The 19,533-nt window shown below is 42.8% G+C and overlaps 1 protein-coding gene across 8 annotated transcripts in view; it reads right to left on the reverse strand.

Moving 5' to 3' along the window:
- Window positions 1-190: 190 nt before the first annotated feature.
- The window catches only part of GLIS3 (GLIS family zinc finger 3), a 465,077-nt gene continuing 445,734 nt past the window's right edge, over window positions 191-19,533 (reverse strand). For all 8 annotated transcript variants that reach the window (XM_037798109.1, XM_037798114.1, XM_037798121.1 and 5 more), the window contains 2 exons: window positions 5,626-5,808; window positions 191-4,582 (listed from right to left, as the gene is read on the reverse strand). In XM_037798109.1, coding sequence (XP_037654037.1) covers window positions 4,446-4,582; window positions 5,626-5,808 — 320 coding nt within the window. In that variant the 3' untranslated portion in view covers window positions 191-4,445. The remainder of the gene's footprint in view (window positions 4,583-5,625; window positions 5,809-19,533) is intronic.

The following is a 19,533-nucleotide window of genomic DNA, read 5'->3' on the forward strand; positions in this document are numbered from 1 at the left end:
TGTGTTCTAGGAAAACGGGGCAGAAAAGGCCTACTCTTCCAATTGCCAGCAGGCTGAAACCCTGCCACCGGGAGTACCAAGCATGAGAGGCATTTCTGAAGCATGATGTAGCGCGACATTGAAAAGGCACAAAAAACCCCCAAGCACACATTTATCCAGTTTGTGAAGCAGATTAATAGAATAAACAATAAAACATGTATAAAAGCTTTAATTAAATCTGATGAAATAAAACTTCATGTTTTATTTATGGACACTCCCAACATGTAAAGGATTCAGGGAGACATTCATTTTTACTGCCATTTCGTCCTCATATCTATAATTAAATCCAGGCTGCAGCTCTGGCCCAAAGCAAAGCGGCGTTTTAAAGCTGGCCGTGGACACCCGCGCCCCCCCATCTGCTTTTAATTATAATTACCATCCCCAATATGAAGGAGGCTGGTGGCAAAACAAAACAAAATAAAACAAACAAACAACGATTGTTGCCATTGTGTTTTAAAGCAACATGCTGAAGGAGGATCTCAGGCAGGCTGGCGTATCCTCTATTTCCAGTTTTATTCTGTACCAAGTGCACAATCCCTTCATTTTACTTTTGACATAAAAAAAGGAGTTCATGAAACAAGACAAAATAACTTATGATTATATGAAACATAACTGTGACAAATCACAAAACTATACATATTAATAGAAAAAAGTGTACCTAATTCTTTAAAAGATTTATGACAATACACACCAGATGTGCCCCTAGAGTAAAATCGGCCCCATATCCAGTATGATATATGCAGTTCATTTCTCTACACGAGTGTATGTAACTATGGACAAGAGTCTGTGTGATTTATAGAAAACAGATTTCCACTCCCCGTCCCCCCAAAGTGCTTTATGTCAGCAACGTTAAACACAGGATGCTCTGCTGTCTGTACAAAATAAATCTCTTCTTTTTTACACTTGCCATTTCTCCAATGAGTGCTTTTTTTTGCTTTATTTGTTGCAAAAAAAAAAAAGAATAAAAAAGTAACCGCAGAAATTCCACATCACCAACCAAAAGTGCCGTTAAAAAAATGCTGCTATAAAATGACATGGTCAAAACAGTCAAACAAAATATCAAATAATTAAATTGAACATTTACAGTCACTATTCCCAATACTTCAAGGCAATCAGAAAGTCAAGGTCCTGGGACGGAGGGAGTTTAACATTTACCCTTGTTCAAAACTGATTTTAGTAAACTCGTGTGCTTGATGCTGGTAATTTAAATACAACAGAACAAAACCAACACTCTATTATCAGTGGAAACTATGTTGTGACTCACTAATGGCCTTTTTTCAATTTTAGAGTCACCTATGTCATGTGGGAGAGACACAGCAAAAGGGAGATACCCTGAAGGACTAGAAATATTTAAATATTATTTAACAGCTGATCAGAGGCTAAATTACAATGGGTATTTTGATGCAATCTCTTTAGAGAACTAAGATAATGCAGAAAAACGAAATGCCTCTAGGCATACTGATTTTGTTTTTTTTAATCTAATAGGATAATTGGCTTTGGGCTGTGTATTTTCGCAAGCACCAGTTTTTTTTTAAAAAGGGCAATGACGATCTCTGTTCACATATTTATGAAAACGGTTACTTTTCAAGACTAAAAAGGCCAGGAAATGGAAGGGAATGATTTTTTCAAGTTTTTACTTTTACTGCAACAAAAGTAATGATGGAAGCATATACAGATCTTTTAGAATGTGAAAGCAAGCAAAGGACGATTTTTAAGATGAGGCAAGATTCTGGAATTTAAGGACAGCATGTGTGCTCTGAAAGGAACATGACTGTGTCCTCACCCCCCACCCTCCTCCCCAGGCCCTAATCTCAACCCTGCAGCCATCGGGAAGTGGGGACTGGGTGGGTGAGGCTGGGACCTGTGGATGAGGCCTCACAGGCTGCCCCGGGCCCTGCTTTCTGGGTTCTCCTTCTGACACCACGAATGCCCCTTGGGGGCCCAGCATGAACCCTTGCCCTGGATGGAAGGAGGCCTGCAAGGGCTGTGGCTGCTTGGCTCCTCATCATAAGACCTGAGACTGGTCACAACCCCCCTTCTCGGCCAAAGGGGAGATGACAGTCATGGTTCTGAGGTTCGGCTTCTTGCTTTCTCTTCCTTCCTCCTTTCTACCTTAAGTCATCTAAAACCTCAAGGCAGGACTGAAAACGTCAACCGTAGTAACAATCTTGCCCTTAATTTTATCCCTCCTTACCCCACAAATGGAATACATTTAGGGTTTCTCATAAAGGCTTCAGAATTTCAGAATGAACTGATAATCACTCTAAAGCTACCAGTTTTCCTTTCTTTCAGAGCGTGGCAGGGGACACAGGAGGGGTGCTGTCACCTGGCCAGTGTGGCCACATGCGTGTCCTTGTTTTATCCAAGCACCATGGCCAACAACATCTGCAAGGAGGGTGTTTTACAAGCAGCCCGAGAGCTCATTTGTAAAGCAAGCCTGACGTGCATCCTGGAAAGCAGAGCAGAGTTTTGTAAAGTGGGTAACATCTTTTTTGCAGCCTCGGACGTCTGCATGACAGTTTTTCTCAAAGCAGAGCCCACCAGTGAGAGAAACTAAAGTGACCAAGTGCATTGCAACATGAGCACACTTGGTTGGTTCTTTGTTCATCTTATTCCAAGGCACGCTGGAATGAACTCTGGAATCAGGGAGAGCGTTACTGACTGGGGAATCGGCCTGGAAGGAACGGACTGTCATGATACAAACCGTCACAGGATTCCAAGGCTGACACCAAGCTGCTTAATTGCCTTGTTGAAGATTGTACTTATCTCAGTTTAACGAATAGCATTGTTTCATTTTTGTTCATAAAACATTTTTGAAAAGAGAGAAAGGAAAAGAAATCTTGAGATGCGACAGTACCAGGATGTCAGAATTTACCAGGTCTTTGCAGATTGGCTTAGTTTTATAGCCAATTTATAGCCTATGACACAGGACTCGGGATCGTTATAATAGCCGTATAAAGGTGTCACAGAAAGTGGCTTCCCACTCAGCCTTGGTATCAAACAGCCAAGTGCTCTGCAAAACCTCCAGGCCCTTAAACCAGTTTCAGAAAGAGGACTGCCTCCTTCTGCCTACCTTTCCTAAACGGTCCCCTCTGCCTGCCTTAAGCTGGTCCTCCCCAGAGTTGAGGGTCAGACAGTGGTGGGTGGGGGGCATGTCTGGATCACAGCTAGGAAGAGAGTGAGAGAGATGTGAAAAGAGGGGGGAGGAGACAGACAGATGAGCATATATCCCCAAGGAGGTGAGCAGAGGCTGTGTGAAATCCCTGGACAAACACCTGACATCCCTAATCTGGCTTTCCCAGAGGAGCACACAAGTCAGTTTGTCCCTGTTTTCACATCTTCTGGTACTTCTCTGGAATGAGCATCAGAGTGGAAGCCATGGATAAACCAGTCAGATGACCTTTTCCTTTGTACAAGGTCTTTGAACTGAAGTCCCTGAACAGGCAACCCACAAGGGTTCCTGCTGGGGTGCTGGGACGTGGGGAGGTGGGAGCCCTCCCCTGGCCCCTCAAGTAGCCTTTGCTAACTGCAAAAGTAACAACCCAGGAGTGCTCACAGGTGCTGCAAGGTGGGGCCAGGCATTGCTACAGCCATGGCAAAATGTATGTAGCTGAAGTGATCCAAACAATATTCCCAACCAAAGAACAGACCTCTAAATAGATTTTTTTCATCTTTTAAAAGTACATGTAAATAATGTCTTTAAAATGAAAGAACTAAGGTAGGTCACTGGAGGAGAAAACAAAGTGTAGTGCTTTTCAAGGGACTGTGCTTGCCAGAAGCTTCCTCTTTTGCAGTTGGAGAAACACTGAGAAGCGACTGGCCAGCACGGGGATAGGTAAATGAGAGGGGCAGCTGGCTTACTGGAATGCCAGGCCAAGGCTTAGAAACCCAGGGGTGGGGAAGATCCAAGAGTTGAGGCTGGACTGTGCTTTGGACATGGATTCCCCTTGTTGTGCCTGGCTTTGTGTGGGGCCGGCAGGGGGGGAGGGCATGGGGTTAGGCGGCTCACTAGGCCCCAGCAATTTGGGTTGTCCTTCCCTATTTGTAGTTTTCAGCAAGGGTGATCCCCAAACTACATTTCCACATGATTTCATTGGTGTCCTTTCAGGGTTGACAGCCAGGAAGTAACAGGTATCCAGTAGAACGAGACTAACTCCCTTTGAAAAGACGGTCCTGCTTGTCACCTGGTCCAGCAAATCCAGAGATAAAGGAGCAACAGAGAAAACATTCCTGCAAAGCCCAGCTCTGACCATCCAGTCCTGCCTTCCAAAGACGTGTCTGTGACTTTGCCAGGCCTTCCACTGCTCTGGTTGACATCCTTTCTCATGCAGATGGTGAGAGAATGAAAACAAAAGGTGGCAAGCATCAAAAAGGTTCTGGATGTGCAGTCCGGGCCAGGGGAGCTTTTAACCTTCAGTGTAGACAGAGGAGAGCTGGCTGGGACAGCGGTCCACAGCGCTGATCTGCAAGAATGGGCTGTCCTCAGGCCCGCTGCGGAGAGATTCCCCAAAGAGGCTTGAGGAACCTGAAGGCAAATCATAGACTGGAAGAGAAAGAACATAAGAAGTCAACGATTTCTGTCATACCACACTCACCGGGCCCGTAACGGCAGCAATGCAGTGCACCAAATGCTGACTGGGGGCCGCTGAGGCAACTAGACACGGGCTAGGCCTATCGAAGGGTCTCGTCCTGGGGGACCTTTTGGGGAAGGAGCCTGGCTTGTAGGCAGTTGGCTAAAATGTGGTATGGCACAAAATATGGACTGAATAGAAGTGAAAGTGTTCTAGGGAAGGGTGAGGGAAGGAAGACTCAACAAGGAAGTGATATTAAAGTTGAGTCATAAAAAAGAATGGGATTCTCACAGATGGGGAGGTAGGGAAAGAATATTCCAGAAGAAACAGGAAGCAAAGACAGTGAGTGAGGGGCCTGTGGGTCTACAGGTCTTTAGAGTCCGGCTGGGCCTAACTCATGGGGGCTGTGACTGCCATGCTGAGATTTGACTTTATTCTTCAGGTGACTGGAAACTATTTAAGGTATTTGAGCATGAAAGTGGCATATTTGATCCTTTGTTATATTTAATTATGTAGGCGTTACTAAAAAATCAATTTCTACAGAAAGGTATCATATAGGTTACCAGATATCTTCACCTTAATTCACTAGGAAAGCTGATACACGCGAAAGCAATATAGAAACTGGAGGGCAGAGTGCATATTCATTTGGTCTAAATTATTGGTTCTCAATCAAGGGCTGTTTTGCCCCACAGGGGATATTTAGCAGTGTCTAGAAACATTTTTGATTGTCACAACCAGGGGATGCTGCCAGCATCCTGATCCTTCATTTTTGAAAATAGGACTGTCTTTCTGGAAGGTTTTTGGAAGGCAAATGGCACCTGAATTGGGCGGGAAGGGTGGAGATGGTGAAGGGCTGGTAAGGTAAGCAAAAAGGAGAGACATCTCAGGGGTAGAGTCAACAGAATTTGGTGCAGTTATGTGTCGGTTCACGTTCAGTCTGAGCCGGTCACAGGAAAGCCACCTGGTCTGTCCTGCCCGTCTGCCCAAGTTTCTAAGTCTTAGACAGGAAACACACCTGTAATGCCCGAGTGGGTGGAGAAGGCTCTGTGGAAAACATCAAAACCAGTCTGCCCCATGGACGCGGGCACCAGGCAGTCCTCAAAGGAAGGTACCACACTGCAGGAGCTGCCGGGTGGCATGGTTCTCGGGGAGTCAGGGTAATGCGGGGGACAGAACGTCTGCAGCTGTCCGTAAAATCCTGAAATGCAAGCACGGCATTGAGCTCCCTCACGGCACAAGTTCCAAGGATCATTCCAACCCAATTAGACCTTCACTCTGCCTATTTTCATACAACAAAATGCCTTCAACTCTTCAGGCCTCCTGTAAAACCTTCCGGGTAAATCTTCTGTTTGGAATGCACTGCTATTTGGGCTGAAGCTCTTCTACTGTTAGGACTTTCAGGGCTTGCTGGCTCATAACATTCTTATTTCCCTCTCTAGTAACTGAAGCTGAAGGACTTCTGACTTTAGACTCTCTAAGAGCCTGGTCACTGAAGGCCTGACCTTCAGGGGCATTGCTATCCCAGCCCCTCCCACCAGTTATGAATGCATCTTCCTTAACTTCCTCTATCCTGTATTCTAGTCTGTCTTTCACATTTGATAAGACCCGAGAAAAATTCTTAAAAAGGCCTACCTTAAAAAAAATGGAACATAGATCTATCCATCCACCTGTCTTTCCAACAGGCAAATACATGTACACCCATATTTATATCTTCCTCATTATTTTGAACAGAGACGTAGTATTCCGTGGCTGGATAAACTACGACTTAACTACTGTTATTGTTGATATTTGTAGTAAATGGGAAAATTGGAAGTTAATAAATAATATAATAGATAAACATGAAAAACATTTCTTAGTTTTTGAAAACAATCAACATTTTGCTAATCTTGTTCCATCTACCCCTTTTAATTTTTTCTCATCCAATAGTCTTTGTTGAGCTCTTATGTGGTACTTTTCTGGGGTTTTTCACACCTTCCATGATACTTTATTTTTTTTCCTCCTCTCCTGAGGTTAATTTTAAATAAATGGACTATATTACTGGAGCCTACTAGAGCAATTTCATTTAATAACGAAATCTTAATTCTAAACTTGATCGACAGAGGGAGGGTTGGGACACTGCTGTTTTCTAACTCTCAGCATTTCATTGTGTCTGCTTCCTCAACTGTAAAATGCGAATGTCATTGTCCCCTCCATAGGGCTGTTGTGAAGATCAGCGGAGTCATTGGATGAAATGGTCCATATGTAGCATTTTAAACGACTTTATCAATATCACTTATCACTGATGTCACTATTCTACTGTTGATGGAAAAAATAAGGGCTTAGTAGAGGAAGTGCCCAAGGGTTTCTTCCACAGCCACTAAATGATGGAGAATATGGAACCACTTCATAGACTTAGGTCCCCTCGTCTTGTGTGCCTTCCTCTACTACAACTGCATTTGGCAGGCTCTGTCCTTGGTTAAAGACATCTGAAGCACCTGTCAACAGGTAGGGAGGTGCTATTTGGGTTCTTCTCAGTTTACGTAAACCTTGAGAGCCCTGCCACATCTAGCCTACTAAACCCGCAACTGTTCTCACGTCCCATAAGTACCCTCAAGGAAGCCTGAGTAACAGCTCAGATTCCCCTTGGCTGGGAAAGCCTATTCTATGGTCGCTATTAAATCATGAAAGAATGTGGGCTAAGTGCTCATAAAGAAATGGACCAACCTTTCTAGCAGCTTATGATCCAAGATAGAGTTATCAATGCAGATGTTTACACAGGAAACACACATAGTGGAAAATAAAATAATAATATCCTCTATAAGAATAGAGTGGTACACTTTATATATGTCAAGGGAGAAATCCAATAAAGCTGAGAGGGAAGATTAAATGCATGATAGCAGTACAGACTAGAAAAATACCTAAGGAAATTCTATGTCAAGGCAGAAGAGGATAGAATGAAAAACTGTTACTCTTTTTTTGATTACCAAAGGCTTCTTCATGATTCTAATAGACAGGCAAAGGACACAAACAGCCCACTCATAAATAAAGACTCATCTAATTGATAAACTGATATGGACAAACTGTCTATCCTCTGGCCATCAAAGAGATAAAAATCAAGAAAGCAATAAAATACCATTTTTCTACTTATCACAGTGGCAAAGATTTCTAAAAGTCATTCTCAACACTGAAGTGAGAATGGTGGAGAAGGCACAACTGCTTGGTGGTGTAGAAATTGCAAAAGAGTATAAGCCTTTTGGCAGTTTTACGACATGTATCCAGAATCTTAAAAATGGTCACACTCTTGGACTTGGGAATTTTACTTCTGAGAATCTGTCATGAAAGTATATTCTGAATAACAAGAGTTTCTGCAAAGAAACAGTCAACATGTGCTAGCTATTTTAATAGAAAACTCAAGAGCCAAAGTGGCCAACTGTAAGAGAATGGTGAAGCAAACAATGATACATTTACTTGGTGAGAATATGATGGCACCATTAAAACAGTATTTATAAAGAGTTTTTATCAACATGGAAAGATCATTACAAGGTTAAGTTAAAAAAAAAGCAACATACAAAGTTGAATATGGAGACTAGGCTCAGCTATGTGGAAGACTATGTATGTACAGGATAAAGATTGCAAGGTGACGTCTATAGTTGTCCTTGGGTATTTCTTGCCTTTATATTTTTCTGAATTTTAATAGTGATGAAGAACAAGTATTCTGGAGTCAGAATGCCTGGGTTCAAACTCTAGCTCGGCAATTTACCAACTGTGTGGTCTTGGTAAATTACTTAGCTGAAGCGTCTCAATTTTCTCATTTGTAAAATGGGGTGAATAGTAGTACTTACACTTCGCTGTGTTAATATGAAGAATGAATGAGTTAATTTATATATAATATAATTTAATAACATAATTATATAGTCATTAATTTTATATAACATGCAATATATTTTAATAATACACTTTAAATAATACATGTGTTTGTTAAATAAAATAAAAAGTAAAACTATTTTATAATAATGCAGTTCTCAAAAATAAAATACAGTTTATTAAGGGAGATAGAGGTTTTAAAAATGCAACAAACTGGTCCTTCAGCAATAACCAAATGCAAGAATGGATACGGCAGCAGGCAGGTGACACCCCCCCAAGTTTTGCATGGAATCCTCTGGAACATTCTTGGCCCTCTGTGGACCCTGAACTCTATGCCTCACCCCCATGTTGGCTCTTAGATCCTACACAAGTTGACACACATCCTGATTTCCTCACTCACCCCAGTGGGGACTCAAAGCACCCACAGGTCTGAGAACTTTGAGGGAATCTGGGATGTGGAACTGCTTGGTTTGGGGGATTCCTTGGACTGGTCTTGCCCAGGCACATGGAAACATGGTGCACCCATTGGGGGAAACACTACCATGACCTATCATATTTGGTCTATTGGAATGGAATACATCTTTGCTGAGCAACATAGACGAAGGATTGGATTCCCCTAGGCTGGCTCTGCTCATGTTCGTCACCCATGAACTCCCTGATAGCACTCCTCAGTATAACAGTACCCTTTTTCATTGAACTCCACCGCTCCCCAAGTAGTGGCATTAATCATTCCAATATGCAAGGTACAATGATAGAGACTTTCACTGGCCTTATTTATTCTCCCTTTCCTATTTCTCTCATGCTTCTGAGAGAGAGCAGAAAGGTCCCATGGCTTCAATCTATATTCAAGTGTTCTACGTCTAAAAGTATATAAGATCTGCGATGTGGTGAAACATACCTGGTGAAGTTAAACATTAAACCCAACCTTCTGGGCTCCATCCAACTGTCTCCCCTCTCTGTCTGGATCTGAGCGAGGAGGGCAGAGTGGACTGTAATTCCTGCCTGTGAGTGTCTTGGCTGACAAGAGGAACCGTTCAAACCAGAAGGGCCCTGCAAGCATGTTTTATCACTCTAACAGCCAATGCAAGAAAAGAAAACCCTCATGTTAAATTGCTCCCTCCAAGGAGCCAATTACTAGAGATGCCAAATGCACTGCAGTGGATGGTTATGGTCACTCAAATCAAAGAGTTTTAACATATTCTCTTCCCTGTGCTAGTTCCATAAACCAAATTTAAAAAAACATCCATTAGGGTCTTGCCACACACACACACAAACCCTGAGAAAGCTAACTCATTTTCTGATGAATGGTTCCTGTATTCCAGCTGCTGGATTTCATGTAGCAAGTTTGGAAGGAACATCACCGCTCAGACCCAAAGCAGAATGAGGCAAAATGTTAACACATTTTGTGGACATAAAACATAGAAGCGATGGCAAGGTCAGTCCCTCTCTCAGTCTGTCAGTCAGTCAGTCAATAATAGTTATCAAGTGCTTGGAGAAACCAAAGAAAATAGAAGACAGTATCTTACCCTTGAGGATTGATAAATTAGTTACAGTGAGAACACAAATATTTATAATAACACAGGAACATACACACATAAATATATAAATGTTAGATGTCACATTTAGTTACAAAGTCCTCCCCTCTCCTCCAGTTTAGAAGTTATTTTACCTCTAAGCATGAGGAAGGGAGGAATCTGGATAAACCGATTCCACCTAAATTGCAGCCCCTGGAAGATTAAGGAGAATCATTCCTTCTCTTCTCAATTTTGGGAACAATTTTTTTTTCCATCCAAAAACAAATTCTTTTTCTGATTATAAAAATATTTGTTGTTAATTATTCCAACAGGAAAATGTAAACAGTATCAACAAAGAAAGGCAAAAACTACCTTTATTTTCACAATTCAGACATTGCTAGATATATACACACAAAACTGGAACGTTCTATATATTGTCCTGTATCCTGCTTTCCCCCCTAAGTTTATATATGAGTTTCTTCACATATTGCTGAAAAACTCCTTCCTTTTTACTTTGTCCCATGGGGTCCCTGATGTGTCTGTGGTGACTGCTCAGATCAAGAGTTTACAGTGAATCTTGCTGCTGTGGCGGCTAAGACAGCCCCACAATGCAGTGTGTGGATTTCCTTCTCCAAGTGGAAGGGGGTGGCAGGAGGTTGCAGGAGAAAGAGAATTCCATGACTAAATGTGATAATAGGAAAGTGTTCTCTAGGGTAGCTCTGTCCAATAGAACCCTCTGTGATGATGGAAATTTTCTATATCTGAAAATAGCCACGTGGTTACCGAGCACTTGAAATGTGGCCAGTGTGACTACGGAACTGACTTTTAATTTTATTTAATTTTAATTCATTCAAACCTAAATACCACACTTGGCTGGTGGCTACCACACTGGGCTAAGCAGCTCCAAGACCCTCTGAATTCCCAGGTTTAGCAGACTTTGTTTCAGGAGAGTGTCTGATTAAATTCCTGAAAGAAAAACACATGACCCACCGGGAGTTTAAATAAAAGCCAGATAATGATCCTTACATGGCTGGCCATCAAGATAAGAAGTATATATACTCTTTATTAAATTTGTCTTTACCTTAATCTTTGTGGGAGGAGCCAGAGTATAAACACATCAATCAGTAGGTATATAATGATTGTCCATCTCTCAGCCCTTCAGAGGGCTGATGAGTTTTGTTGTAGGCTGAATTTCCTGGACTTTTCAGTTCTCTTGGAAGAAACACTTTCCCTCCTGGAAATGTGTTACCCGCTCACTTTCTGTAAACTGGGGACCTGACTCACCATGCTCACTGGGAATGGCGACTAGCACGGGGATCCATTATCCATGCCACATGATGGTGGACTAAAGTGTCCACACAGAAGACTCTATCTAACTGTTTATACACACGATGGAGACTTACACCACCAGGCTGCACCTTGGCAAGTGCTGAGTCATGACAGGTCTGTATGTGTAGCACATGGCTTTGCAAAACAAAATTCTTATTCTCCTGTGTGATGAGGCTGGGGAACCACCACCATTCCTAAGGCACCAGGAAAAGCGCTGTGTGGATGACATTCAGGATCAGGACTGACCCTTTCCTGCTGCAGACTCAGCCAGGACAATGATGACAACGCAGGGATGGACCCAGCCAGCCCACATGTGTCAGCAGGAGCTCCTCACAAACATCAGGAAGGGCCCCTGGACCATTCCCCCCCACCAGAAGATGGCCCAGACAGGCATCACGGGGTCCTGGTGTTCTCAGAGGCAATGCTTAGAGCAGCTGCTTCCCCAGACCCCCTGATGTCCTCAGACAGGAAAACTCTTCAACTCTTATGTAATCTGGAGCCTATCAATTCAGGGATCCAGCTGAAGCACTGTTGTTTGTCAGCTGCTGCCCAAGCTTCAGGACTAATCTGTTCCCTTGACCTTTCAGAAGAAATTTTGATGACCTGTGTGCTTGCCTTTGTTGTTGTTGCTTTGTTTTAGTACAAGGGGGTGTTAACAGTATCTACTTCCACAGGTAGCAGCAAAAACGAGAGAGGATTAAAGGAGACAATCCATATAAAATGATGAGCACATGCCTGGCACATGGTTAGCAATCGATAAATGTTAATTTTAATTTTTCTTTTCCTATTTTTCTACTAAAAGAATTTTAATTTTTATGCTGTCCTCTACTTGTCAACTATTTACAGAGCACTTACTCTTTGTGCTGGGGACCCAACGGTGAATAAGGCCCACCCCATGCCCTTTGGAGTTTACATTTTAGTGGGAAAGAAAGATAATAAACATATAAATGAGCAATCAAGTAAAATAATTTTACAGAACATGTAACAATAAAAAGAATTTTCTTTAAGGAATATATGCAGATGTGATCCTTTTCTTCAGAATGCATTCAAGATAGGAAGAAGAAAATGCAACAAATAAGAGAGAAGTTTGGGTGGTCACAAAACTTAGACAAATAAAGAGTATTGCATGGTTCCCCATGCGCCTGTCCCACCAGGCAGGGGTACTCCAGGAGGTCAGCCCAGCCCTGCTGAGGACCAGCCCTGGCAGAGCGGTTTCCTCACTGGCAGAGCTAAACAGTCAATGCCCGAGGAGGAGAGGCGGGAAGTGTCAGCAGCACAGGCCAAGCTGGCAGCACCTCGGCTTCTTGGTAGTGCGGTTATTTTCTAGCCAAGTGGAAGAAAGGATGTATATTTATGAGCTTTATGATTCCAATGATTTTTCCACATCTATAATTTTGTGGGATACTTTAGGGAGTGTGGAGTTTTGGGCCTTGGCCATATGACTGTTGGATATGAAAGGGCATGCGTGAGTGTAAATGGTGACCAGGAAGACAGCAAATCAGAGACAGGGAAGGAGTATACACGACTCTACTCTCCTTGGCTCTCCAAATGTCTTCTTCTCCAACACTCTCAGGACTATCTGAACATTTTCCCATTCTCTGGAGGCCCTTGATCTGCTCCCTTTGAATACCTTCTGTAAACCATGACATAAGCCCAGGAGAAGAAGAAAACAAAGGTAAGTAACTGGCAAAGCTCCTAAAAGCTCCTGTTGCAATGTGCTTCTTGATTGAGAGGCAGGAGTGATCTCCTCTGGATCCAGCACAGGCACTGCCGTGTGCTGAATGCCACACCAGGGCTCCCGTCCCCGAAACGCCAGTAATCCCATCCTTGCAGAGCTGGCTTCCATCACCTCATCACCTTCCTGCCTCTCAAAGCAGGTTCCTCCTCTGCCTCCTCTTCCTCTTTGTGTCCCCTGTTCTGATCAATCATCTCACCATTCTCCCCACTAGTCCGGCCAGAACAAACGAAGGACACAAACCTGATGCTGGAGGACTCAGCCTGATTTCCAAGTCTGAGGGGTTTCTAGTCACCTGGAGAAGAGCTTACTCTATGCCTCTAGACTGCTTTACAAGTCAGAATATCCCAGAGACATCCCAGAGAATGAGGATGTTGGTGTTCAACCCCCTTCAGGGTCAGCCAAGGCCCATGAGCCATATCCATTGTAACCAACTGCACTGATCTATGAGAGTTCCAGGAAATGTGGATATTTTTCAACAAGCATCAAATAGCACTACATGAGGCTCCTGAAACTGCTAATTAAGAAGAGGTGAAGTATTTTTGGGTCCCCGAAAATAATATTACCCTTTAAAAATGGGTGGACCTATGTATGACTTTATATTACGTATTTATTATCTGCCTTCCCCATTAAAGAATAAGCTTCATAAAGGCAGACCTTGTCCAGTTTACTTAATAAGGTATCCACAGCACCAAAAGTAGTGCCTGGTATACAGTAGGCACTCAATAAATATCTGTTAAACGAATTAATGAATTAATAGAAACCTTGGTTACTTTAATCATGAAGTAAGTGACAGGTCTTTACTGCTGTCTTTCTTCTCTCCATAAACCACAGTGGTTAAGGAGACCTGCAGCCCTCACTTCTCTGTGTAGGATTTTGGATAATCATGGGCCAAGCTATACTTTGTTCCTGCTGGGAAGATTCTTTGGTTTCACTCAGCCTCTTGGGATGCAGAGTCAAAAGGCAGAATGAAGGAGGATTTGCTGAATCCAGGTATTCTGCTTTCTGGTGAATTAAATAGCAGTGGGGACAAGGAAGCAGATGGCAAAGAAAACAAGTATAAGAAGTATCTGTGCTTAAAATCCCCTTCAATACACTCCAGGAATGGGAGATTCATTTGGATGAGCTAGCTCCTTCCAGGTGATTCAAACACTCCCTGCCTGGGTTAAAGCTCTCGATCACTAATAACAGCTATGAATTACTCCATCAAGATCACACTGAGACAGGCTATGAAAATGCAAATTTTTATAGAAATGGAAAATGGACAGAGAAAGAGAAAGAAGATAAATGTCCTTATTATTCCCCTTGGCTCTCTAATTTCTTCTTCAACAGTTTTACAGCTATTGGTGGATTCCCCCACTCTCTGGGGACCCTTGACCTACCCTCCTTTGAATACCTTCTGTAACACACCACACAAGCCAACAAAAAGAAAAGGGTAAGACACTGGTAAACAGCTGGTAAAGCTCCCGAAAGCCATCAGAACGTGGTTTTTGAGGTCATATCTTCTTAGCTTGATTCTACACATTCAAGCCTTACTCAGAGAAAGGCCACTCATGTGGAGACTTAGTATTAGGAAATTTAAATATTATTTGTAGGCAGTTATCTGGTATTCCTGTCTTATAGGCAGGTAATTCAAACAAGCGTTCCCATTTTACAGACAAAGAGATGGAAGCTGAGAAACTGTTGAATGACTTGACTTTATAACTAATGCTTTGTTTATATGACACAATGTGAAGAAGAAAAAAAGTAGAAAATTCATCCAAACATTTTAATACCTCAAAATATCTAGAAATTTGGAATTATTCATGGTAAGAACACTCATCTTAAAAAAAAAAAAAAAGGACAATAGAACTAAAATAGCAATCATATAATCTCCTTCAAAGACCAGAACATTATCGTTTTTAGTCCCCTTGCTTTGGCATTTTCTTAGAATATTTTGTCTAGTGTTAAACCAGCAGCTCAGGGAATTCTGTCGAAAGGAATAAAAGGAATTAGTATGTACCGAGAGCCCACTCCGAGTCAGGCATTGTCCTAGGTGTTTGACATAGATAATCTTAATTTTGACAACAACTTCTGAGTTAAGTAGTATAGTTCCCTGTTTATAGACAAATGAACCGAGAAGTTAAAATAATTCTCATAGCTACCAAGTTTCAGAATTAGAACTCAAACCCTGGTCTGTTTGGTGGCATAGCTAACATGGACTACAAGGGCTTAATTAAATGCATTGACCAAATCAACGTAAACAAAATCTTGCCATTTTTGTTGAGTTTCCTTGTGACAGATTACAAACAAAGTTACTCAGGCAGGGTCAACATTTCAGAAAGTATAGACATTTTCGGTAGGGGGTGAAGTATTTAATTAATTAGCAGAATTGACAAAAATGCCTACTCACTGAAACATTCTAAAATCAATCAAGAATAGAAACAGAAGAATTTCATGAAAGTCTTATGGCCAATTTTCTGATTTAATCATTATTTTTTTTCTATCCATTGAGTGAACAATTTGAATCTGGGTTTGAACGCTAGATGACCTACTGACCAACTGTGTCTCTGGATAAATTACTTTCTTTCTTGAGCCTCTTTTCTTTTAAAATAATACCTCTTCTCTAAGGTTGTAGAAAAGATTATATATGACAGTGTTTACAAAAGCACTCAGTTCATTCCCTGGCATGTCACAAGTCCTCAGTAAATGGTAGCAATTATTATTACATTAAATAAACTTAGAAATATTTATAGGTTCTGTGTAACATGCAAGAAGTTCTTAAGCAAATTTTCACACATAACCCACTACCCCTAAGTACATGATGTTCCTCTAAACATGCAATCTCTACAAGTTGGTTGTCGTTTCTCAACTTGGCTCCTCGTGTTGGTCATCAGTGTCATCTAGGTCTTCATTTGAGTCAGAACTCTATTAAACTTCCTTACTAGAAGAGGTAGAGAAATTGACTCTTCATTTTAATACAGAGTCTATAAATGGGGAAGCTGCAGGAACAGCTCACAGACTGTTTTAGGGAGACAGATTTTTTTTTTCCTGGGCTGAGAACTGAACGAGCTATTTACAACTGACATTTAAGCAACTACTGTACTAAGAAAGAGGAAAATAATGGAAATAATACCTCTCAAACTTCCATTTGGGCACACTGCTATTGAAGGAACTCTGAGACACTGGAGTAATTGCTTGGTCCCTTTGCTTTCGCAAAGCTGGGCTGCAGCGTGAGGATTCTAGTCAGAAGAGTCTGCCTGGTTCTAACAAGCGGGGACATTTTCATCCACAGCTTCTACCACCAGCTTGCAGGCCACAACAAGATGCAATCTGCACACTCACTCTGGGTGCTCTCCTCCACTTGTCTCTCTCACAGCACCTCATCTGATTTGCAGCAAGCTGGTAATAGCACCTAACCTTGGGAGCTACAACCTGCTCTCACACTTGTGTGTGCACTTCCAGAAGTGGAAGAAGGGGATAAGGGGAGGGCTTGCTTCTGATATCTGAAAAGGGTTCAGATAAGAGGATGGGGGTGGGGAGAGTGTGTTGCTGAAAAGGACAAAAGGGAAATGGGTAAAAAGGTAGAGTGAGAAAGGCATGTGTATTTGTAACACACTCTTGGTTAAAAGATGCAATCAGTTTTCATTTAAATACCTCCAGCCTACCCAAAACCCTAATGCGTGGTGGCCTACGGCTTCCAAATTCTGAAAATGATAAGCTGCCAAAGTAAACTAATTGCAACGTGTCTCAGTAATTGCCATGTGTGAGTATATACAGATATAGCAAAATGGTTTAGTGAATCCTGATGGTGATAATGCACATTTGGAAATTACATAAAATAGACTCTCAAAATCCGTAAGCCCTGAGGAATCTGTTGGATTTGAAAGCCAGCTCTGCCATGTCTTAGCTGTGTGGCCTTGAGGAAACCATGGCTTCTTTGAGTCTATGATTCCCTATCTATAAAGGGGAATAAAAATATATTTATGCAGCAGCAGAATCCTTAAAGTAGAAAGGGAAGAAGGGTAGGGAGTGGAATGGAAGGGGATATTGTATCCAGTTGCCCATGAGTTGCCACCCACAACTCATTACCTGCCAACTCCCCATGACCCCCAAATCCTGGATACATGTAAGGGCTGGAGGAGGATGGGGGATTTGGACAGTCCCTATTTGGATGGTGGTGTGAAGGGAACACCTTGCCCACTGGTCAAGGGGGCTGTTAATCAGTTGGGGACCTCACTAAGAGCCTATGGTATCCCCTCTGGGTGGCTGCAACGATCACATGAAATAACTTAGAAAATAACTTGAAAACTGTAAAACCCATTGAAAATGCTAGTCCCTATTATCTCCTGATAATCCTGATGTTAGGTGTCATCCTACCATCTCCACCTACAAACGTGAATCTGCACTACGGTTCTCTGGTTCTCAACTAGAGAAGCTCACAATCAACCCTTTGATTCAAGGGTGCTTGAGCCTAAAGCAGAACAAAGGAAACCTGGCAAGGAATGAAGGTTTAATCCTGTTTTCCCTTTCCTTCCAAGCAAGCTTTGCTTTAAAAAGGGTCTGGTGGAGAAGAAGAATCCAGACTGGGCCTTACAGGGGTGTTACCACGAGGAACTGCTGCTGCATCTCAGTTCCCTCTAGCACCCGCTGAGGTCTCCTGAGAGCCATCCTGGGTTTCTAAAATGTTTAGCTTGTGAAGGAAGCATTCCCAGGGCTTCCCCAGGAGGAAAAAGGAGAAGGAAGCTGGAACGGATTTACCTCCTCAGTAACAGGCAAATTGCTTTCTTTTTATTATCCCTGACTGAGGAACCCTGGGGGGGGGGGGGGGCTGAGTTCTTCACTTGGGGTTTTAGGCCAACGATTATTAAAGCGGGAGCCACCAGCAGCAGCTGCCCCGGGGCAGGCCAGTTAAACATGCACATTTCTGGGCTCTACCCTAGACCTATGGGGGTGGGGGAGGGGATGGGGAGTCTTGTGCTGGACAAGTGAGAAGTTCTAATGAACATCTCTACTTTGAAACAGTGATTTTCAAGCATTCGAATATTTTTCCAAATAAAATCCAGGTAGAAAAAAGCAGAGGGCTGTGAGTTCATTTGTTCTTCCCGTGGGCATCTCATCTCCCCACCCCACCCCGGGCTGGTCCCCAGATTCGTCAGCTGGACCCTGGGGCTCTTGGGGATAAACTGAAATGACTTTTGAAAGCGAACTTGAGTTATACTTCTCGGCAGATATGGGCTGAGATGATCTTCCTGGCTCCCTCCCCCAGCGCCTTTCTGTCACATGGAAGTTCTTGGTCAAGGTGAAATCATGGACCACATTTGAGCGACTCGGAAGTCTCTACCTCGTGGTTGGCCCATACTCATCTTGCGTCCGAGACATCTGTTGTCCAGCTGTAACAAACTCCCACGTTACATGCATCCCACTCTAGGTGACTTCTTGCTTCTCTGAATCCAAGTCTGTGATTATACAATTTTCCAGCACTCTAATCCCTCTGAGGGTGGGTCCCACTCACCCCTGCAAATGCCACAATGGCATCGTTACGTTCCCTCCCGAATCACAGCTAAGTCCCTGTTAGGTGCTGCCTAGGCCTCCTAAAAACCTACTGTCTAGAATGTCATGTTAGGTTAAATCTGGGCTTGAAGTAAAAGAGCACTGACATCTCTGTAAGTGGGCTTGAGATAGGGGCAAGGATGCTGCTGCATTTGCTATACTTGTATATCACCAACTCTCAGCATCTTTGTTAACTCATTGCCTCTGACTGCCAAGAAACTTGCCTTTCTACCTTGTCAGACCTTGTGGACAGTGACTACTCATCTGGACAACCCAACCTGTGACCCAGTGTCACTGCTGTGCCTCCCTGGCTCGACAGATTCCCTCCTACTGCCAGCTGGGGCTGCATTCTGATGAGCATGTCAGGTCTCCAGGTTCCTTCCTTTCCTGCTTCATCTCATTCCACTGCACACTAAACTCCTGATTTTAAAGTATGTATTACTCATCTCAAACCGTGCTAAGCGTTATAGGGAACAAATAGGTGGTGCGATTCCCTGCCTACACATGCACCATGAGGAACTTTCTCTGACTGCAGAGCTCAAAGGCTTTGCTTGCCAAGATCACACCCTACTAACAGCACATACCACTGATACTCCTCGCAGGGATGCTTAGGACAGGCAGGGACTTTTGTCTGTTTTTGCTATTGATGTGGCCATAGCACTCAGAACAGGAGAATCAGTAAATGAACACGTGAATGATAATCCACAGTTAGAACATTCGGTAAGAATGTGGAGAGTGAGAAAGATAAAACTGAGCTCAAAGACACTTATACACAGTAGTCTATCAGAGTTTCAGAAAATGAAGTGCTTTCCTTTCCTGAAACTGATTTTTTTTTTTTTTTTTTTTTTTAACAGAGGAAGAAACAAAGGTGATGAAGACATCACCTGTCCAGGTGACCTGGAGGGTTGAGCTGCTCTGAGTTGCCCTTTGCTACTGGATATCAAAGAGGCTGCTGAACCTGAAGAGAGAA

Source organism: Choloepus didactylus, chromosome 10 (assembly GCF_015220235.1).
Source record: "Choloepus didactylus isolate mChoDid1 chromosome 10, mChoDid1.pri, whole genome shotgun sequence".
Lineage (NCBI taxonomy): Eukaryota > Metazoa > Chordata > Mammalia > Pilosa > Megalonychidae > Choloepus > Choloepus didactylus.